This window comes from Mustela nigripes, chromosome 13, assembly GCF_022355385.1.
Source record: "Mustela nigripes isolate SB6536 chromosome 13, MUSNIG.SB6536, whole genome shotgun sequence".
NCBI lineage: Eukaryota > Metazoa > Chordata > Mammalia > Carnivora > Mustelidae > Mustela > Mustela nigripes.
Window position 1 is genome coordinate 140,655,477 of NC_081569.1, and position 23,490 is coordinate 140,678,966.

General features: G+C 48.9%; 1 protein-coding gene across 5 annotated transcripts in view; it reads left to right on the forward strand.

The window, feature by feature from the left end:
• WDR25 (WD repeat domain 25) overlaps nt 1–23,490 on the forward strand; it is a 145,983-nt gene that overhangs the window by 98,495 nt on the left and 23,998 nt on the right. For all 5 annotated transcript variants that reach the window (XM_059373984.1, XM_059373982.1, XM_059373979.1 and 2 more), the window contains one exon: nt 2,781–2,911. In XM_059373984.1, the coding sequence (XP_059229967.1) occupies nt 2,781–2,911 (131 nt within the window). The remainder of the gene's footprint in view (nt 1–2,780; nt 2,912–23,490) is intronic.

Here is a 23,490-nt window from a genome sequence, read left to right on the forward strand (position 1 = left end):
AATGGGATCGAGCCCCGCATCGGGCTCTCTGCTCAGCAGGAAGCCTGCTTCCTCCTCTCTCTCTCTGCCTGCCTCTCTGCCTACTGCCTACTTGTGATCTCTCTCTGTCAAATAAATAAATAAAATCTTTAAAAAAAAAAAAAAAGAAGTTTGTAGTATGGGAAGGATGTTTTGAGAACTGATGTTTCTGTTTCCATCATTTTCTAAGTTTTATTGCTGAAAACTATGTGAACGTGTCCCCTATTAAAAATGCTAAAATCTGCACTCTTAACTTGGGAGCAGTTTTTCTAGTCTGCTTTAATATCCTTTAAGTGAAAATTCTGGTGGATTTTGAATTTGGTTGTTAAAAATATGCAACTGCAGTGATACTTCTCTGATTAGTCGCAGGAACAGTTCTTTGACCCGAGGGGAGCTGGAGCTTCCCTAGTAAAATGTTCACACAGTCCTTTGGATCAGGAGTGGGTAGAAGTAGACATCATCTCCCTTGATGCCAGTGGTGAATGTCTTCCGTCCAGGTCTGTGCATCGCTGGGGGAAGTCTTTGCTGGCTCTGACAGTCCTCAGTCAGTAAACTCAAGCTGTAACTGGGCTACTTTCAAATCATTGAGTCACTGAAAGTTCCCTACGTCCAACTGGAAGTGGAGCCAGTTTGGTAGTTCTCACTAAAAATGTTGTAACTCATTTGATTTAATGATTTCAAAGGGCTTTGTTGGTGCACTTAATAAATGGCATGTTAAAATATATTTGAAAATGCTGGTTATTTTGTCCTTGTCTCCTCCTTTAAAGTAGTTTAGTTTTGGTATTTTATTTATTTATTTATTTATTTATAAAATTAACATATAGTATATTATTTGCCCCAGGGGTACAGGTTTGTGAATTTATCTGGCTTACACATTTCACAGCACCCACCATAGCACATGCCCTCCCCAATGTCCATAACCCAGTCATCCTATCCCTCCCACTCCCCAACAACCCTTAGTTTGTTTCATGAGTTTAAGAGTCTCTTATGGTTTATCTCTCTCCTGATCCCACCTTGTTTCATTTTTTAAATTTTTGGTATTTTAATGCTCATAATTTATTGGCATGGTAGCACATTGTGTAACTTACAAACAAACACACTTTTTTTTTTTTAAAGATTTTATTTGTTTATTTGACAGACAGAGATCACAAGTAGACAGAGAGGCAGGCAGAGAGAGAGAGAAGCAGGCTCCCCGCTGAGCAGAGAGCCCGATGTGGGACTTGATCCCAGGACCCTGAGATCATGACCTGAGCTGAAGGCAGCGGCTTAACCCACTGAGCCACCCAGGCGCCCAATAAACACACTTCTTGAAGCTACGTGCTTAAGGGCTTTTTCTTGATGGGGCCATGCTGTCAGAAGAGTGCAGAGACCACGGATCTAGGCAAATTGGATTTATAAAGGCTCCTGCTGTAACTCCAGAGTACCAATCGATGACTTTCATTTCCTTACCTAGTGAGCTGGTAGAGCACTGTGTGGGGGTCCTGAACACAAAGCAGGGCAGCTGGAAGTGCTTTCTGAAATGAATGAGCAAACACGGTTTCTGGGTTCCTAGAAGAGAAAATGATGCTTGAGATCTTTGTGTCACAATGGTCTGCTTCTTGGGCACCAGCTTCTTGTGTCTCTAACTGCCCACTGCCTTTCTAGCGGAGGAGTTTCTGTGAGCTGAGGGCAATCAAGGTTGTCCCTCTTGGGCTGGGGGCGCCCTCGCTGACATCCCTGAGGGATGTTACCTGGTGGGTGTGGTGCATAGCAGGTTCCATGCCTGGGATGTGTGGAATGGCCTGGCCTTTGGGGATATGTTCAGAGGCAGAACCGAGACCGCTGGTGGTGAGAATGGCTTCCAAGGCCAGTCTGGTTTCTGAATACATTTTCAGCGGTATTGAACGGAACACATAAGAACTACAGCCAGTGCCCTGGGCTCGCTTTGGAGCCCAGCAGACCTGAGCTCAGGGTCAGAGATCCATTCCCCACTTTTGCTGAGCCCAACCTGTTTATATAACTGACCTCTAAAAGATCCTGATGACAAAACAGACATTTTTCACACTTTACATGTGTATGTACGCACATTTGCACATGCACACAAGTGCGTGACAGCAGTTTCACAACAGACAGGTAAAGGGCAAGGACTGTCTTGAATCACGCTGAACCAGGGAGACCGCAGTTAGCCACACCATCTGTCTGTGCTGGCACTCAGGACCCTGTGGTGTCATGTTCTCATTTGTTGCCCAGAGTATCACGACATCCCCTACTTGCCACACCCTGTAGCAAACCATTCATGGATTGTTGTAAGGTCGTGATTGTAAGACAGCTGATCCTAAAAAGACCACGTTGGAGCATCCTGCTTATTCATTTTTAGACTCCTAGGTAAATAATCTCTCTACTAGTTGTACAGCTTTGGTAATGTTATGTAATCTCCCCGAGTCTTGGCTTCCTCCAGTTGTGGAGCAGGGGTAGGGCATTGTGTGATTTAGATGAGTTGATGCTCAGTATTTACGGAACACAGGAAAGGTGGCGGCGTTCATGCGTCCGGCCATTAGCTTAGCCCTTGGGGAGTTCAGCTAATCAAGGGTGGGGATGCTGGCTCGATCTTGAGGCCGAAGTTGCTGCTGCCCCTGTTGTACTTCCAGAAAGTCTTGTGGCCCCCTCAGGCCCAGATAGGCGGCATCTGCCTGTAGCTCTGCGTCAGATGGCATCTGAGTTTTAAGATATTCGTTTTGTGATCGAGTCTTTTTTAACTCACTCTTCTCCATTTTGTGTTGTAGGAACCCAGGTCTTCAGTGGTCAGAGTGACTTTAGGATCACTACCTTGAAATTTCATCCGAAAGACCACAGCCTTTTTGTGTGTGGAGGCTTCCACCCTGAAGTCAAAGCTTGGGATATAAGGACCGGCAAGGTGATGCCCATCTCCCTTCCGTGGCCTCTCCAGGGAGAGCTTGCCGCGGCCGTGTGATTGCCTGGCGTGGGCCGGCATCTAGGTGCAGGACCCCGGAGAGGGGCTAACTGCCATTCCTGTTTCATCACTGCTCAGCGTAAGAGAAACATTCTTGAATTGTTAGAATATTGAAACATCAGAGGTGCGATTCTATATAACCTGTTACTGAACACGTTTACTGAGCATCTATTGTGTGCAAATGTTTCTAGATGGCATAAAATGAATCAGCTTCTGGGTTACTAAAGGGAATAATGTTGGATGCAGGTAACTGGTGTGGAGTTGCAATGTGTGTGTGCGTGTGTGCATGTTCATGTGCGTGTGTGTGTGTGTGTGCATGCATGTGTGCGTGTGCATGAGGGAGAGACAGAGTTGGGGGGCAGTGAGGGAAGGGCAGCCACAGTTCATGTGGCTGTTCACAGTTCATGAGGAGGAGTACTTTCAGCTTAGAGACCACGTTCCTTCTGGCGCTAAAAAGCTGGTCATGATCAGTCTGACAGGAGTGATTTCCACTGCACTACACCCACCCTCTGCCAAGCTGCTGCTCTTGTTGCCTTCACCCATTTAAAAAATGGCAGCTCTGCCTATCTAGGGGTTCAGGCCAGCCCCATCAGACTCATCCCTGTCTCTGCTCTTCCTCTCACCCCCACATCCAAACCGTCAGCAGACCCTGTGGTGACTCTGGTTTAAGCTGCTGTTGACTCTTGCTGGGATAATTGCAGTAGTTTCCAATGCGGTATCTCTTTTTTCCCCACTCCTTACAGTTTGTTCTCAACAAAGCAGCCAGAGTCAGCTGTCACTGTGCATGTCAGATGTGCTCCTCGTCAGAACCTCCAGGCTCTGATTTTGCTCACAGTAAAGGCCTTTGTCCCTGCAATGGCCGATAAGGCCCACATGATCTTCCCTCACGTCCTTCTCACCATCTCCAGCCCCACCATCATCCTTGCCTTCCTAAAACACATCAGTACATTCCTACCTCAGGGCCTTTGCGCATGCTGCACTTATCACCTAGAATGCTCTTTTCCTGTTTTTTTTTCTGTAGAGGCTCTCTCCCTCTGTCCTACACAGTTCAGTTCACCTCTCCAGTAAGGCCTTCTCTGATTTCTCTGACTTCTCTGACCACCCTGATGGTCACCCCCTGGCATTCACTAGTCCCCTTTGCTACCTCACTATTCTCCCTACCCTTTATCACCATCTGTGGATTTTATATCTTCATATATTTGCCTGTCTGCCTTCACTTGAACATAAGCTCTGCCAGAGGAGGGATTTTTGTCTGTTTTGTTTGCTGTTGACTTCTAGCTCCCAGAATGGTGCCTGGCAAATAGTAGGCACTTGACAAGCCTTGGTTGACTGAGTGGAGGGATGAAGGAAGAAGGCACCCATGCAGAGTATATATGTGTAGAAGGCAGGAGTATGAAATGTGTACGGGGACCAGTGGCCGACTTGACCTGGCAGGGCCTGGGCTCTGGGCAAGGGGACTGGCCCTGAGGAGAGAGGCTCTCAGTCATGTGAGTCTTGGTTTGGGTTAGCTGTGAGGAGCCAGGGCTGAGGATGAGTTCATGGAGGGTAATAAGGAAGGGGCACGGCCGGGCCGCCTCTGGGGTTGCCCCATGACTTTAGGATGACTCATTTTCAAGATCTAGGAAGCACTGCCCTGGTCTAAGAGGCACCCAGCAACTTGAGTCATATAGAATAGTTTATAAGACCCATGTTAAGCTGAACTTTGAAAGAAGAAGGTACAGACTGTAAGAGTATCGCTGCATTTGGGATTCAGGGGATTCAGGGGGCTTTGGGGTCCCACTCCGAAGAGCTCCGGCCTGCTACAGTACCAAAAGGTTCTGCCTTGAAGGCTTCCCCTCTAGGACTGCCTCCTGCCCCACCTTGGACTTCCCGGATTCGAAGGTTCAGTTGGCTGCTGCAGGAAGATATTTTCCCAACAGGCTGGTAGTAGGGACTGCTGGTGCTTTGAGAACCCAAGAGCAGAAACAGTTTCTCTAAAGAAAATGTAGTTTTGCTTATAGGTATCTTGTGGGAAAATTAAAGCATGGAGAGATGTACTCTTTAAAAAAGTCTCATATTTTTCTTTCATAAAGAAACTTCTTTTTACAAAAATATTTGGAAAAGAGAGAAAAGTTACCCATAAAGGAGTAGACACAATGGATTAAAAATAAAAAAACCACACAATTACTGGAACATTTATATTTGGGCTGCGTGTGTTGGAAACTCTTAGTCATGCTGTTTGAAGAGGGACCTTCGATTACTGAGCCTCTGCTGATGACCACGTCCCTTAAAGGTGTGCTTACTGTTTTTAGCCTCAAAGACCGAACACGTAAGAGATTACTCACCAAAGACGCCATCTGATTTAAGAGTTTGTTAAAAATATTGGATTTTCTCCTAGGGCAGACGCCATCTGACAAGCTCTGAAAAAGCTAGGGGAGAAGCAATTAGAAGCAGATGTTGCTGTGACTGGTATTGGCATGTTTGCGAGTCTCTCCCAAGCTAATAATGTGGGTGAAGGGATCTGTGCAATGTTTGTTTTTATTTCCTCTTTACCAACAATCCGAATGCCTCTCCTCACCGTCTGGGTCACAGGGCTAGTTCCATTTGCATCAGCAGGCTCAGAGACCGCTCTTTCTCCTGCTTCAGTTACGTTTCCTCTAACAGGTGTTGCCAGGGTGTCTCAAGTGGGCACAGCCAGAGGAACAGAGAGGAAAGGCCAAGGCTCTCTGACCTCCTGGATCCCCCTTGGGATGGCTTGGGAGAGGGTACGTGGTGCTGTCCCAGGTGCTGAACTCTGCAGCCCTCTCTAAGGATGAACATTGGGGGCTGAGCAGCTTGACTTTTGGGGACCACCCTCAGAGACAGTGGAGAAAACTGCAGGTGGAGGCAAGAGGGACACAGACCTTAGAGTAAAATAAAAAATCAAAACCAGCTTCCCCTTTTAAATATGACGTGAGGGACTGTTTTATTCTAAGAGTAACCCGTGATCACATAAAAAATGAGAGAGAGAAGTAAAGAGAATAGTGGGGCCAGCCAAAGGTAGGCATTAGTAACATTGTAATACCTTTTTTTCTTTGTTCTTTTTCTGTGTGGTGTGCGTGTCTTTTTTAAAACGTTGTTTGGTCTTATATTTATATATTTATTTATTTTTAAGATTCTGTTTATTCACTTGAGAGAGAGAGAGAGACAGAACACAGGCAGAGGGAGAGGGAAAAGCCCACTCCCTGCTGAACTGGGAGCCCGATGTGGGGCTCGATCCCAGGACCCTGAGATCATGTCCTGAGTCAAAGGCAGACGGCAGCTAACTGACAGACTCACCCGGGCGTCCCTGGTCTTATTTTTATACACGGTTTTATATTTTGCTTTTCACATAACACTATAATATAAGGGTTTTCCTTGTTATCACAAACTCTTGAAGAATTTGCAGTGCCTCCCTTTGATGCAGAGTGCTTGGCTGACTCCCTTCTCGCCTTCTCCCTGGTGCTCAGAGCTGAGTCTGGCATAAACCAGCACTTGATAAAAGTGGATTGAATGGGTCATGTTAAAACAGTTTAACTTATTAAACCATTTCCCTAAGTTGGACATTGAGGATAATTCTTTTCTTTTCTTTTTATTGCCACTTAAAATGAATAGACGTGAAGGTGGAGACCAGGGTCAGCAAACTAAAGCCCAGGGCTGAATCTGGCTTGCTGTCTGCTTTTGTAAAGTTTCATTGGAACATAGCCATAAACACTCATTTGTGTATTGTTTGGAGCTGCTTTCACACTACAGTGGCAGAGCTGAGTAGTTATAATGGAGACCAAATGGGCTGCAGAACCTGGCTGGGCCCTGCTGTTGGATAGGTCTGGCTGTGACATCTGTCACTCTACTGATTGTTAAGACTCAGCCTCCCGATCTGGCTGACAAGGCGGGAGCCCCTGTGCCTCTCTGTAGGAGAGGCATTCTTTTTCTTTTTTAAGTAACATATAGTATATTATTGTTTCAGGGGTAGAGGTCTGTGATGCATCAGTCTTACACAATTCACAGCATTCTCCATAGTGCATACCCTCCCCAGTGTCCATCCCTCAGCCACCGTATCCCTCCCACCCCCTCCACTCCAGCAACCCTCAGTTTGTTTCCTGAGACCACCGTAAGAGTCTCTTACGGTTTCTTTCCCTCTCTGGTTTCATCTTGTTTCACTTTCTCCTTCCTGCCCCATGTATTAGAGAAATCCTTACAGAGACTTTGTGTTCAGAGAAGGTCTTTTTCAGAGAACTGTTCTTCAGTCACATTTCTCTCCATCATTATAATCTCCAAACAGACCACCCAGGTCTGTAAGACACACATCTGTGCATCTAGTGCTGTCATATTGATGTTTATTTGCTTCAGCTTAAGTCCTAGAACTCAAATCATTGGGTCAAAGTGAATCAGCATTTTGAAGGCAAGGGGTAGGTTTCCAAGGGCAGAGGTGAAGTGTGCTGTGGTGGGCTAGAACCCATCCCAGTGCATGACTGTGGGGCCAGGCTACCTCTCCGCCGCCGTCTGAGAGAATGGAGCCTGAGTAGTTGGAACAGATAACTTTTAAGCTACTTTCCAATCATATGATTTTATGATCCTTAAGCTGAGCCAAATGATGAATGTTGGGATTCTGGACTTCTCAGGGCCAGCCCAATTCATTAGAGCAAATGGGCTGTTTGGCTTCCCTCTCTTCTTTTCTTGGATGATCTCTCTTTGCCTTGGGTTTGATGATTGGAGCACATCTCTCATCGCAGCAGAGTGCCTTGACTTCATTTCCAGCAGCCCAGGAGGATGTGTTCTGTGTGAGTCGGCTGAGCACGCATGCTCGAGCTGGCATAATACCACCAGCAGGATCTCTGACTTCTTCCTCCAGCAGTGTGCTTGAACGTGGGTGTGGCCTGGAGTCCAGGAGGCCCGTGGGCTGGACTTCGTGTCACTGTAAGGTCCCTCTCTCCAGAAGCCCCTCCAGCTTCCAGTGCTGCTGGCCCGAGCTGCAGGAGTCCTGGGCTCACGGCCTCCTGTACCACGCATGCAGCTGGGTGATTGCAGGCAGACCCTGCAGATTGCAGTCTCTCTCAGCCGGGGTTTCCCTGTTGCTATAGTTGAGGGGCAGGACGAGGCCATCTATAAAGCATGGCTTTGCATACTGCCCGTTTGCTGGCGAGCACCTGGGGCTCTTGTTAGGATGCAGATTCCGTGTCAGCAGGCTGGCAGTGAGGAGGACTTCTTAGTCTGTTAGGGCTGCTAGAACATAATAACCATGGACTGAGAGGCTTAAAAAACAGACATTTATTTCAGAAAGTTCTGGAGGCTTGGAGCCTGAGATCAGGGTGCCAGCATGGTCAGGTTCTGGTGAGGACTCTCCTCCTGGCTGGCAGAGGGATTCTTTCTTGCTGTGTCCTCACGTAGTGGAGGGAGAGAGCCCCAATCTTTTCATCCCCTTAGAAGGATGCCAGTCCCATCATGGGGGCCACACCCTCAGGACCTCATCTAAAGCTTATCACCTTCCAAAGGCCTCTCCTCCAGATACCATCCCGCTGAGGATTAGGACTTCAACATACAGATTTGGAGGGACACATCCAGTTCATTGCACATGAGATCTTATATTTTTAACAAGTTCCCAGGAGATGCAGAGGCAGATGGTCCATGGACTGCACTTTGAGAAGCCAGAGCCCAGAGGGCCTCTGAACACAGAGGTTACTTGCTTCTGTCATGTGAGCTCCCTTGGCTTTCATCCTTGATTGGTCTGCACTGTCTACGACCTGTTTCAGTGTTAGCTCCTTGCCTTCTTACTTGACTGTGGGTTCCTTCAGCTGATAGGTATTTACAGCTGCCCATGGGGGGCCAGGTTGGGTCATGTCAGTGCCCCAGCATCTCTCACAGGGCCTGGACCAGACAGGTGCTCAGGTAGTATCCTGGGTCAGTTGTCCCTCTGGTCATGGTGGAGCCCTGAAGCAGTACTCCCCCACCCCTCCAGCCTGAAGGCAGTGGCTATGCCGGGATCTGTACAAATGAAATGGCCCTCCAACAAGTGGGAAGTAGAGGCTAGCAGCAGTCAGCTGCAACTGGTCACTCGGGAAGCAAGGACAGAGGCAGGGACCTTGGGTGACCCTGCATCAGGTGAGGTGTGTCATTGTGGTCCTGACGGGTAGGGGCTGGCCGGCTCTGAGCCCTGGTGCTCCCTGGTGTTTGGTAGGTGGCAGTAACTGGCCTCCCTTATCTCCAGCCTCACGGGTTCCTGGCTCTGCATGCAGCAGGGACCGAGGGTTGTGGACCCACAGAGATGTCAGACAGGGTCGCAGCTCTCCAGCGCCTGTGGGAAATGCTCAGGACGGTTACTTTGCAGTTACTTCAAAATTCACTTTAAGATGACTATGTAGTTTGAGCCAAGTTAACATAGGTATTAAATTCATCCTTGTATCATGAATCAAATTTGTGAGGAAACTACAGATGCTTCAGAACCATACTGCACAGTTAGTGAATTACCCTTTTTGTAAAATTAAATTACAGAATTCCAACCTCAGCAAATTATCTGTCACTTGAGCAGGATTGAGCCCTGGAAATTAGAAAAGCTCTGGCAAACCTAGATCATATGGCTCCTAACCTGGGATCTTGGCTTCTGCCCTGGTTCCTCTTCCCTTCTGTGGGCAGAGCCGGGGTTCTGCTTGGCTCGCGGGAGAGTTGGAGATGCATTCCTAGCCCTGTTTGGGTCTCCAGAACACTGACCCCCACCAGTTCCGGGATAAATTCTCATGACTATGTGGCTCTGACAGGCTCACTTTTGCCGTAGTACTGATTTGACAGGAATCATCAATATTTAATGCTTGTTCTACATTTTCTTCTTTCTCTTTTATAAACCTTGTAAAGGGCCATCTTGACTTCCAGATCTTGTGTTAGTTTCTTGACCTTCTCCTGGAGCTTTGTTCCAGCCCCTCTGCCAGTGTGTGTCTGACATGCAAGTGACAGTGGGGGACGCTGCAAACTCTCCCTCCTGACTTCTTGGACACTCACCATAGCCTCTCCCTCGTGTGTGTAGTTTCCCAGCAGAATGGGGAGCCCCCTGAGGACAGCGATCGTGCTTCATTTGCTGCTCTATTCCCCACACCTAGCAAAGTGCCGACCTGATAGTAGACCCTGGGTGGGTGGGTGGGGGTGCTCGTGTATGAATAACAGCCCTGATCAACACCAAGTTTTATAAATCCCATCTAGTGAGCCCATCCAGGAAGCAGAAGCTGAGCCACCATTCATTAATCTGGTTATTTGACACTTCTCCCGTGGGCATCCTTCCCCCGAGTGGGGATGCTGTGAGCAGGCAGAGCCACCACCAGCTGCTGACCTGGGCTGATGCAGTGGCCGGAGGCACCGTGGGGGCATCAGTGAACACTGTTGGCCCAGCACCCACCCTGTCCAGAGGCAGACAAGGCGTGAGGTTCAGAAGCTCTCCTGGTAATTCTGATGTTGAGGCAGAGCTGTGAACCACAGCCCTGGGGGCCATGGTCTAGGGGCCTGGGTGAATGTCCTGAGGGGTGTTGTGTAGGGTCTCTGCCCTGCAGCGTGCACTCGGCAGCTGTGCAACAGGCTCGGTACCATCAGTTTTCGTGGCATTGCGGGCAGGTTGCTTATTTGCCCTAATGAGGTTTTGATTACTTTCCATTTATCTCTTTCATCAGCTTTATATTAAAAAGACTTCTTATTTGGACTCATTGTGTTTTCTGCAGTTCTAAGTTTTGCCTCAAACCAAACTTTGTGTGCAGAGCTGAAGAGTTGAGGAAGGGCCTGGAGAACCTGGTGCAGAGAGGAGCATGGCCACTGCACTCCTTGTGACTTTGGCGGCTGCCCATCCTTTCTGGACTGCTGGTGCCCCATCTGTTGAGTGGGGGTGGGGCTGGGTGCTCTCTGGCCTCTGCCAGCAGTGGGTACTGATCCCTGCCACCTGCTGGCCCCTGTACGGAGGACCTCTGTGTCCTAGCTCCTCCAGTGCCCAGCAGTCCAGGGCGGCTGTCTCCCCAGTCCACTGACAGGGCACCCAGGTTCAGAAAGTCTAGCATTCAGCTCGCATATGGCCGCTAATAGTGGGGCAAGACCTTGAGCCAGGTGGCTGGACTTCCACAGTCTGGCAGGGCTTCCTGTTCACAGTGTGAGTGAAACTTGAATCTTGTGTGTAAGGACAGCACCTGGTCAGCGAGTGCCGTGTGCTTTGTTCACTCGGCCCAGCTGCGTGCAGCTCTGTGCCCGTGTCAGGGCTGTGGTGGGTCCTGCTGCCTTGGGCCTGAAAACATAGCCCAGCATGTCGGTGAGTGCAGCCTTTCTGCCCCCAGGGTGTAGGTGAGGAAGCTGTTCTGAAGGGGGTAGCACTCGGTGCAGGGGCTGGCAGCCGCTGTGGGGCATGGATCTGAACCCAGGGCTTATTCTCAATTTTCCCTCCCCCTAATTGCACATTTTGTTTATTGATGTCATAAAAATGTTACGGGCCCCCAGCAGACCCCAGGCATGTGGTGTGACAAAACCCAGTTAGTCCTAGCTCCCTAGGAGCAACCGGTGTGGAAGACGGCACTATGGACAACCCCCTGAAGGCATACGTTTCTTCGATGTGTGATGGATCTTTCCACCTCACCGGCTGCCATCACAGGTGGCTGGTGGGGGGGGTCTCTGTATGTCTCCTGGGTCCTCCAAAGTTTTGGGTAGAGCTGGGGGAATGCTTCCTAGAATCCAGAACTTAGAGACCTGCCACCCAGCCTGCCCTTTCTCTTCAGCTCCACTCTGCTGCCCTTTCTTGGGGCTGCCACACTCCTCCCTAAAACCTGACATGTGAGTGGAGCTTGGTGGGTGGCAACAGGAGACCCATGGGACTCAGGAGGGATGGCCTGAGACTGTTAACACCCCTTTGATGACTTCTGCCCTTAATAATGCAATAAGATATATCAGAAAATAGAAAGTTTTGATTCTGGACCTGTAATGCCTATATAAATATAATATTTATATAATTCTAACTTATGAGACCTTTATAATGCATTTTGTCACTAAAATAATCTGTTACACTGAGCACCACTTCTTGAGATTTTTGAAATCTTCATATTTTTATTGAAATTGACTCATGATTTGTTTTACTTGAAAACGTTTTTTAGCTTGCTGTAACTATGGCATCCAAAGAAATCATGGGTTTGATGCCCTATCTATTTTTATCTTACTATGCTTTAAATACTTACTACATTTTTTGGTAACAGCTTCATTGAGAAGTAGTTCACATACCATACAACCCACTCATTTAAAGTATACAATTCATTAGTTTTTAGTATATTCATGGAGTTCTACAACTATCACCGTAGTCAGTTTCGAATGCTTTCTTCACCTCAGAAAGAAGCCCTGTGCCCTTCAGAGGTCACTTCTCATCCCCTGTCCCCTCTGCCTCCTGCTCCCTGCAGCCCTGGCCAACCACTGCTTTTGCTGTCTCTGTGCATTTGCCCATCCTGGACAGTTTGTGCAAACATAATCCTGCAATGTGTCATCTTCTGTTTAGCATCATGTTTTCAAGATTCATCCATGTCATTGCAGAAGCCAGGATTCCCTTCCTTTTTCATGGCTGAGTACTATTCCACCACATGCCTCACCACTTTCTGTTCACCCATTCACAAGACGGTGGGCGTTTGTGGTGTTGCCATGGTTGGGCTATTATGCATTGTTATGGACATTCATGTACAAGTTTTTGTGTGTACCTATGTTTTCATTTCTCTTGGTCCTACCTAGGACTGAGATCACCAGGTTGCAGTGTAGCTTTACTGGTGACCTTCTAAGACTCTGCCAGGCTCTTTCCACAGTAGTTGCACCTTTATTATCCTTCAGGTTCTGTCATTTATTATTAGATTCTGTCTCCTCTTTCATTCCTCACATTGGCATTTGGGTTTTCTTCTTTTTCCTTTTTCCCTAATCAGTACAACTAGAGATTTATTGATCGTTTCATCGAAGCATTGATTTTCTGTGCTGTTTTTCTCCTTTCATCTTCATTAATTTCTGCTCTTGTTTTTATTTTCTTCTCCTTGCTGTGGGTTTAATATTCTCTGTCCCTAATTTCTTAAGGTGGCAAATTAGATGACTAATAGGAAGTTTTTTTTAATATAATAAGCATTTTAATGCTGCCCATTTCCCTCTAAGCATGCATCCCACAAATCTTGATATGATATATTTAATTTCTGTTTGATTCAAAATATTTTGTAAGTTCATTTTTACTTCTCTTTGACCTGTGGGGTATTGAGAAGTATATCATTTAGTTTCCAAATGTGTAGAGATTTTCTAGATATCTTTCTGGTATTAATTTCTAGTGTAAGTGTGTTATGATCAGAAAATGTACTTGGCATGAATTCGGTCCTTTAACACTTGTTAAGATTCATTGATGGCCCAGGATACTATCAGTCTGTTTGGTTGAGTGTTCCATGTGCTCCTGGCAAGAATGTGTGTTTTTCTGTTGTTAGATATGAGGTAGAGAATTCTGTAGATGACAGTGTGTTCATATTAGTTAATGGTGTTGTTCAGTTCTTCTATCTTTGCTGATTTGTTGTCTCTGTTGTTTTAGTTACTGAGAGAGGAGAGCTGAGCTCCCCACCAGTATTGTGGATTTGTGTCTTTCTGTTTTTTGGTTCTTTTTTTTTTTTTTTTTTTCCATTTTGCTTTTTGTATTTTGAAGCTGCCACCGGGGCTCCACTGGGAACATGCTCTCAGGTCAGAGCTGTTAGAGAAAGTAAGAGAAAGAGACGGAAAATAGCAGCTTACGTCTGAGCCGGCCACTTCCCGTCCTTACCCCTCTTCTCGTCTCCGTGAGAGTCTTCAGGGAGTTGCTTTTTGTGTTTTACCCAGAGTTTTAGTTGTGATCAATGGGTGGGCAGGCTGCAGTGGGCTTACTCTCCACCTTGACCCCACGTGGATTTTGAGCGTATTTTTCTCTTGGCCTTGGCTTTCCGCTCTTTTACTGGCTGGATGCCGCCTGTCCTGCAGTCTCCACCATGCACCCTTTCCAGGGGCTGATCCCGAACCCCACTGGTATGGATGCCCCCTCCCTTCCTCAGTCTGAGTTCTAGCTGCCTGTCGGTGTCCTCTCCCGACCGGCCTGTGAGCCACCTGAAGGCTGGGGGACACGGCGGTCTTGTCCAGCTTGGCACCTCCAGACCTCCTGTGTGTTGGCACAGGGTCAGTGGCTTAGGAAGTATTTCTGGAACAAATTACTGTAAATCTGCGACTTAACTCCACAAAGATTATAAATTTAAGAAGGTTCCTGTAACCCAAACCCATGCCTCAGCAAATAGATCCCTGGGTGCAGGATGGTGTTGAGGGCTATAGGGTTTTAATAAGCACATGGGTCTTCTTTGTGCCCCATCAGTGGACAGACTGTCCCGGCAGCCACAGCCTTGCCAAACTGCCCTCAGGAGGACTGCCTGGTGCTTGTTAGCAGGCCTGGCGTGAAGGCTGAGAAAGGAGGTAGGATGTGCGGAGAGGAGGCCGCTGTGTATCCTGTGATTAGGCTGCGCCCAGTGGTCCACTCATTATTTTGTGCTCAGGGAGGAAGGACAGGGCACACATCTCTTCTCACCTTCTGTGTGCCCTTTCTACAGCAAGCACATTTCTCAGTTTTTAATTATAGTCTTTGACTTAAACGTTTTCTTTAAAAAGGTCTGATTATCTATCTCGCCTCATTCATTTATTCATTGAACATTTGCTGAACACCTGCCATGTGTAGGACTTCTTCTTAATTTACAGGATTCAAAGAAGCTACAGGAAATACCTCACGCCCAGCTGTTGGCATCTTGATCCACCCAGTTGCTAGACCAAGCCAGAAACCTCAGTAGCAAGTTTAGGATTGCTCTCCTCCCACCACCTTGATACCTATGCTTTCCTCTCCTGGGGCGAACATGTAAGGTTCTGCAGGTTGTTCACTGCACACAGGCTTCTAGCTGAGGAGTGGCTGGGGCTGGAATCCAGCCCATGCTCTGCTGGCCAAGTCATGCCCCGGGTGTGGGGTGGTCTCCACCTAACGGGGTGTCTTTTTCTAATCTGCACCAGGGTGCCACATGAGCCAGGGGTGGTCCTGTCCCTTCCCCTCTGTCTGCTGCCCAACCTGATGAAATCCACTCCCTCTCTGTCCCCCAGCCTCACTGCAGGACTGTTCCTCACTCTGTCTTCTGGGGCCATCAGTGCCACTCCCTGCCCACCCTCTTCTGTCTTCCACCCTGCGGCAGTGTCATCTTCTGGCAATGCAAATCAGAGTGTATTCCCCTTTTTCTTGGAGCTCCTTCTGACCTTGCAGTGCCCACAGGGCAGGTCCAAGTCTCCTGACCAGGCATGGGCAGCTCTGCACAGCCTGGCCTGTCTCCACTGGTGGCCTTGGTCCCAGCACGGGGCCTGCCCCATGCCCTCCCTGCAGCCACCAGCTCACAGCACTGGCGTGGGCATGGTGGCAGCAGAGGACTTCACACCTTCCCAGACTGTATGACTTGTTTGCTAGGAGTTGGTCTGACACTTAGTAAAAAGAGTAAGTCAGTTATTTTCCAAAGCAGGTGGAGGAGAGGAGTCAGTCTGCAAAGGAGCAGCTGGAGATCTCGGGCCAGATCCCGGGCCGTAAGGTCGGGGGAAGGGCCATCTCAGCTGAGAGAGGGTCCCTGTGACCCGGACACACTTGTGCCCCTGCCTGGAGAGCAGAAGGGGGCTCATCTCCTAGACACCCGTTCTGACTGCAAAAGCGACGTGCTCTTCGTAGGCTCCTTGGGAAGCGGAAAACTGTGAGAGGGAGAATCACTCACTCACTCCCAACCCGGCCGCAACCACCACCGACAGCTGGTCTCCCTCTTTCTGGGGTTTTTATGTGCATATTTACATTTTTATGTAATTTTCTCCCAGCTTAATATGATAGCATTAGCGTTTTCCATATTGTTAAAAAGTTTTTGGATGATATAATTTTTAATAATTACCCAGTATACTATAATGTATTTAACTGGTCCTCCATAATTGGGTATTTATCATACCAGTGTTTCCTTTATTATAACACAAAGGCAAACTCTCTGTGTAAATCCCTAGATGCAGAATTGATTAAGGGGTATGCATGGTTTTAGGTCCTGGGTACCACTGCCCCCTCCCTTATAGGAGCAATGATCTGTTTGTCGTGAAGGACGGGCTTGGCACATGAGTTTGTTTTAGCCTTGGTGTGGCTTATCTGTGCCCACCCCGCATCCTCAGCAGAGCCGGGGTAGAGGCGTGGATGGGCGAGGGGGTGGGAGAAAGCGGGGTGGCTGAGGGAGCAGGGGGTGCTGGAAGAGGGACTGCCACCTACTTGAGGCAGAAGGAGGTAGGCCTGAGGGCCAGCACAGCGGGGACTGCTTCTTTCTGGGGCCCCTGTCTTGGCTGCGGACCCCGGCCCAGGGTACAGTGTCCTTTGTGCTCTGGTTCACCTTCCTCAGCTGTTGGCATCAGCCAGTCACCTTGGCCTCAGGCCTTACACGGGCAGCCGGCATGGATCGCAGCCTGATGGCTGCAGCATTCAGGATGTAGAGTCGGGGGGATAGAAGTATTGGAAATCAGCAGAGGTGTCCTTGAGACGCCAGAGTGGGGGCCTGAGCTCTCCTGGACTACCAGCACTGGGACGTGGGGCTCCCACCGGGGGGTATGTGAGTGGTTCTGAGGGCAGACCAGGAGGCACTTCTCAGAGAAGGTGCCTTTCCATATAGGGAGATTGCTGGGACCCAAGTCTCCGATAGCTGTCAGTGTCGCACTCTCCCATGCACCCTCCCTAAGTGGCCCACAGGGACTTTGAACAATAGTAGTGATGCAGAGTGTGTAGCCCTGTAATGACACAGCAGGATGCTTGTCCCTAGATGAGAGTTGCAGACAAGGAGTGGCCTGCCCAGAGTTTCCCTGCCTCTGGGCCCAGTGCTTTCAGCATCCCCCAGGGCTGTCATGCCCTAGCCCCACCCGGGGGATCCCTAGGATCCCATTGCTGTCCTCCAGGAGGATGCCACAGCCCCGTGCTCACAGCTCACTTCTTCTGTGTTCACTGTGGATCCTGATTAGATGGGTCAGCTCCTGCTGGTCTCCAAATGTGCTCGTGGGTGTGGGGACACGGGAGGTGCCCCGGGAGATGGGGACGCGCAGTCAGCCTCCTCTCCACCGTACTGTGGCTCTGTGCGCTCGCACCCGGGGACGGTCCTGCCCCCCCCTCCTTTCCTGCCCAGGGACCGGCCGCCCGGGAGGTAGAGCCGGCCTCTTCTGCTCCTTCTTCCACAGCCGAGTGGCATGAGATCCGCTCTGGCGCTGGATGGTGAGAAGCAGGGGCAGGGGTGACGGTCGGAGAGAGAGGTGTGCTGGGCGTGGTGCATGCTCTGTAGCCCAGCCCCGAGCCAGTGCCCTGCCCAGTGGCCTTTGTTGGTTCCTGTGACTGATTGGAGAGATAGATTATCCACTCCCCTCGACCAGTGCCCTGGTTGGAGTTATCAGGACTGGGCAGGACCTGGGGTTTGGGGTTAGGCGGGGAATTTCTACAGCCTCCATCTCTCTCTCTTTTTTTTTTTAAGATTTTATTTATGTATTTGACAGAGAGAAATCACAAGTAGATGGAGAGGCAGGCAGAGAGAGAGAGAGGGAAGCAGGCTCCCTGCTGAGCAGAGAGCCCGATGTGGGGCTCGATCCCAGGACCCTGAGATCATGACCTGAGCCGAAGGCAGTGGCTTAACCCACTGAGCCACCCAGGCACCCCTACAGCCTCCATCTCTTGTCCAGAGTAGGCCTGAGCCTGGGTGCACTGCCTCTCCTTGCTGCTTGAGCACAGTGATGCTGAGACGAGGTGCTCATAGGCCGTGCATAGCACAGGGGCCCAGACTCTGCAGGGCTGGGCTGCCCTTTGCGGGGTGGCTGTATTGTTAGAACCCATTTAATTCGTGGCTCCATTGTAAAGTGAGGAAAACCAATTTTTCACTTGAGAGGATCGTAAGGTGGATACATATGTAATTGTCTTTTTTCTGCTTTTCTTCCCTTCCCTAGTGTTCTGTATCCGTAATTTAAAATTTCACAGTCTCCGATGTGACGGCTTCTCTGTGGGTATGTTCAGATTCGTTTCAGATTCGGTAGGCCCTAATTGAGCAGCTACTCTGTGCCCCTGGCTGGGCAACCTGTGATGCATAGTAGGGAGGGGCCGGGCTGTGGTGCGGATTGGCCTCCTGTTGGTCCCGCCTCCACCAGCTGTGTGAGCCTCGGCAGGCCACTTTATTTCTCTGAGTCTGGGCGTCCTCAGCAGCACGGTGGGACCAGGGACCCCAAAGCTCTGGTTCTGAGGATGGAGTGAAGTCACATGTAAAGCACTTAGTAACGTGCGTGGCACACAGGTGTTCATGTAGTGCCGCCTCCGTCCTGGTGTTCTTAGATGATGGTCGTCACAGGGTTGCGTGCCCATGAGACCGTGGAAGTCGTCCTTCTGAGCTGCCTCTCGGGTTGCTGGAAGCTGAGCGGGGATTGTGCCTGTGGCCTTGCCAGGCTGTTTGCCTGACCGTGATGTGGGCGTCTGCCCTTGTGACTGAGGACGGTCTAAACCCAGTGTGAGAGCACGGCCCTGGCTGATCAGAGACTCTGAGGTACACTCCCCCATGTCTTCGATTAACTTTTAAAGGAGAAGTGAGTTAATTATTGCCTAGGAAGTACGGATGCTCCCAATGTGGGGGAAGACCTGAAAGTGGGACCTCCGGAGACGTCGCAGCGGGAATCCCAGCCGCAGGGACCCCAGCAGCTGTCCGAGCATCTGTGAGGCCCAGAAACCTGGCCGGTAGATACCCCTAGAGACAGAGGAAGGTGGCAGCTCAGGACCTGTCCAGGGGTGGTTGGTGGCATTCCTGGAGAGTGAGACACAGGTGGCTGCTTCTCTCTAGGGATCCCCTTCATGTCCCCCTCTCCCCAGGCCTGAGGCCCCTGGCCTGCCACCCTACACCCTGGTTAGCAATTCAGGCTGAATTGAGGGGTCACACTTAGGAAGGCTGCCCTTGGGGGGTATATTATGCTTCTGATTGGACCCAGAAAAGGTGCCTCAGGCAGGACCCCCAGACAGTTCCAGGAGTTTCAGGGAGAGGTCTACTCCTCTCCGTGCTGGGCCTCATCCTCGCCCTCCCACACAGCCCCAGCCGGATGGTGCCATCCTCCTCTCTGAGTTGTCTGAGGGGCTGTTTCACAGACCTTCCCTCCAGTCCCCCCAACCCATCCCTTTGTGGAGAAGGCCCAAGTGGCCCTTATGAGTCCCCCGTATTTGGTGCTTTCATTATCTGGGCCTCAGTTTTCCCATCTGTCTGGAAGGGGCTGAGCTTTGTGATGTGGTCTGTATGGAGCAGGCTCCCCACCCCCAAGCACTAGGGTTTCACTGGAAACGGCTCAACTGAGGCCACATGCGGTGAGGTGTCCGCTCCTCTCCTGGGGTCAGGGGGCTGTAGGGCCCAACGTAAGTCACTATTCGTCACTTGATCACTCCCACCAATGTCCTCTGAGCTGCTCGGTTTAGACTGATTTATCAGGATCCTTCAAACACTTACTGAATACCTGCTGGGTGACCAGTGGCCACGGGATGGAGAATGAGGCTCATCCCTGCCCTGAGCCCTGAAGTCACAGTGGCGGGGAGGACACAGATACTACTGGGCAGTTAGGATATAGCATGATGAGAGCTGCCCTGGTAGGGTAATGAAAGGCCCACAGAAGGAGCTCATGAGTCTGCTTGGCATTTTGGGGAGGCTTAGTTGGCAGAGGGTTTTAAAGGATGCATAGGAGTTTTCTAGGCAGCAAAGTCAGTATAGGGCATTTTAGAGATAAAGAATACACAAAGGCATGAAGGTACAGAGGCATAAAAGAGCTCAACAGGTGAGGGAATGGTAAGGAGCCTGTGTGGTTGGAGTGCACACTGTGTGTGTGTGTATGTGTGGTGTGTGTAGGGGGGTTAGGAAACAAGGTTAGCCTGGCAGTGCAGGCAGGGCCTTCAGCCTGGCCATTTTAAGTTGTGGCCCAGACCTGAACACCCGAAGGGAGGTGTTAGAGACAGGGAGCCCTTCCCAGCCGTGTAGACACTTAGTGGTCTTGCTACTCCCGCTGAGGAAGCCTTGGAGCCGAGGCAGATCCTCTGCGAACTTGAGCCAGCTCCTCAGTTACACTAAATGTAGAAGGGAAGGTGTCCTCCCTCAGCGTATGGTTATTAAAGCACGCCATCTTTAAGCCTCATTAAGGCATGTTAAATGCTAATGAATTTAGAGAGGGGCATCTTGGGGCCTCTGTTTCCTTGGAAACGTTTGAGAGCAGGTGCTTTTTAATGAGCTGTACCTATTTTAAAAGTGAGCCATGAGGCCTGCTTTGATAGGCTGGATCTCAGATGCTGATGGGTAAGTGTGAACAAAGCCGGTGGAGGCCAGTAGAGACGCTTTGTGCTCTCTGAAATATCATTCTCTGGTGGTTTCTATAGAAACCACTGGCACCTAGGTAGGAGATTTGCCAGGCTCCGTAGTCTCATTACACAACACGTTGCCTCCAGCCTGGGCAACTCAGCCCCAGCCTCTGAAGGCCACTGGGGTCCTGTTGGCAACGTGGAACAGGGTTCTGGACAAAACAGGACAGGTGTGTATTGCTGTTGCTGTAATTCCACTTTAATTGTGTCTGTTCCGTACCTACTGCTTGATTTCAGCAGGTCCCCACTTTGCTTACTTCAGGCCTCGCCGACACTAAGAAAAGCTAGTGTTAGCTTAGCTCACTGCTCCCCACAGAGCACTGTAAAGGGACCTTGTATTACTGAAGAATTTAAATATATATCAAAGTGGAGAGGCTCTTGACAAATCTCCGTGCAACCAGCATGCTGTCTCAACAATTACAAATTTACAGTCAAGCTTTCCTCTATAGTCATACCCATTTTCCCAGCAGTCTCCTCCCTCCAGCCCCCAATGCTGGATTATTTTGAAGCATATCCCAGGAACACGCTGTTACTTCATTTGCATATACTTCAGTTTCTTTAGGAGGTAAGGACTTAAAACAGTGTTACGATAGCATCGTCACATGAATGGTTTAGCAGTAATTCCGTAATACGGTCAGACATCCGACCCGTATTCCGATTTCCCTGATTACTTCATCATTTCAAACACTTTCAAACAGTTGCTTCTTTTAAATCAGAATCTAGACATTTGGTTGATAAAACTCTCAAGTTTTGTTTAGTATGTTTTCCTTTTCTTTTTCCTGGTAACTTATTCATTGGAGAATCAGTTGGTTGGGTGTTCCTTTTCCTTCCTGCATCCCCTCTAGTGTCATTTATCACATTCCTCGGTTCCCTGTATGTCTTACAAACTGGCGGCTGCAGCTGCAGCACTGTTCCCCACACTGTGGTGGACACATAGAACCCCGGTGCCTGCTGCTCTGCTTCTGGGTCTGACTCCGTGGGTCTGGAGTAGGACAGAGAAGGTACAATTCTTTTCTTTTCTTTTCTTGTTTTATAATTTACCTGTTTATTGGAGAGAGAGCACACACATGTGAGCAGGGGGAGGGGCAGAGGGCGAGGGAAAGAGAAAAAATCCTCAAGCAGACTGCCTGATGTCTGACTTGGGGGTAGATGTGAGGCCCTGAGATCATGATCTGAGTCGAAATCAAAAGTCAGCTGTTGAAATGACTGAGCCACCCAGGTGCCCCTGTTTTGCTTTTTCTAAGTATCATTATAAACTCATGGTTCATTATAAACTCAGGGATTTATAACATTTGATACATTTCAGTCAGTAGTGGCTGTTATTCCAATACTCAATTTGCCCTTTATTTGGTGAGTGAACCTCTTTAAAAGTAGGACCCCTTGTCTTTTTGTTTTTAATTTTTCCCCCACCTTTGCCCCCTAAGTCTTGTGTCTTTTTTTGTTTGTTTGTTTTGTTTTAAAACTTTTTTTTTTTTAACGTGTAATATATTATTTGCCCCAGGGGTACAGGTCTGAATCGTCAGGCTTACACAATTCATAGCACTCACCATAGCACCTACCCTCCCCAGTGTTCGTAATCCAGCCCCCCTCTCCATATGCTCCTCCCCCTGGCAACCCTCCGTTTGTTTCCTAAGATTAAGAGTCTCTTATGGTTTGTCTCCTTCCCGATCCCATCTTGTTTCATTTTTCCCTTCCCTACACCCGAAGCTCCCTACTCTGCCTCTCAAATTCCTCATATCAGGGAGATCATATGAAGATTGTTTTTCTCTGATTGACTTATTTCACTCAGCATAATACCCTCTAGTTCCATCCATGTGGTTGCAAATGGCAAGATCTCATTTCTTTTGATGGCTGTGTAGTATTCCTGTATATATATACCACATCTTTATCCATTCATCTGTTGGTGGACACCTAGGCTCTTTCCGTAGTTTGGCTATTGTGGACATTGCTGCTGTAAACATTCAGGTGCACGTGTCCCTTTGGATCACTACGTTTGTATCTTTAGGGTAAGTATCCAGTAGTGTGATTGCTGGGTCATAGGGTAGCTCTATTTTCAACTTCTTGAGGAACCTCCATGCTGTTTTCCAGAGTGGCTGCACCACTGCTAGAACTTGTACAGGAATTTGGTAAAGTGTCAGGATATAAAATCAACAACAAGATAGAAGAAAGAGAAATTAAGGAGTCCATCCCATTTACAGTTGCACCCAAAACCGTAAGATACCTAGGTGTCTTTTTTTTTTTTAAATGAGCTTGACTGCAGTATCACTTACATGCCGTAACTGCCATGTGTCCGCATGCTCGGTGTGACAGCCGCGTCCGTCCATGGAGCCACCACCCCAGGCAGGATCCAGAATATTTCTATCACCAGAAGTTCTCTCCTGCCCTCCCTGTCCTTCATCTCTGAGGTAACCACTGATCCACTTTCTGTCACTACACAGTAGTCTGCATTTTTCTAGACTTTTATATAATTGGAATCCCATAGCAGGTATCCTTTAATATCTGGCTTCTCTCAATTCACGTGTGTTCCGTGCCTGTCCGTATTGTATGTATCAGGATACCTTGTGATTGCCAAGTCGTGTTCGTGGGTGGTTATGTGTTTGTGTCTACATTAACTGTTTGTGGACAGTTTGGGTTGTTTCCAGTGTTTGGTTGTTGTAAGTGAAGCTGCTGTGAGTATCCATGAGCAAGTCTTTGCGTGGATGTTTCTGTCCATTTCTCTTGGTCAGTAACTGAGAGTGTAATTGCTAAGTGGTATGCCATGTGTATGTGTAAACCTATGATAAATTGGCAAGCTGTTTCTTATTAGCAGTGTGGGAAAGTTTCACTTGCTCCACACTCTCATCAGCCCTTGGCCTCGTCAGTCTTTTCCACTGTAGTCACAGTACTGGGTGCGCAGTGATGTCTGCTTGTGGTTTTAATTTTACATTCTTGATTCGTGGGTTTGAATATTGACTCTCTTCTATGAAGGTCTATTCAAATCTCTGACCCACGTATGATGAGGACGATGGTGGTGGTGGTGGTGGTGGTGAAGGACAAGTGGTGGTTCTAGGAGTTCTTTGTATATTCTTTGGTTGTTTCCATCCCTTCCATGGTTTCCTGTGTTCTG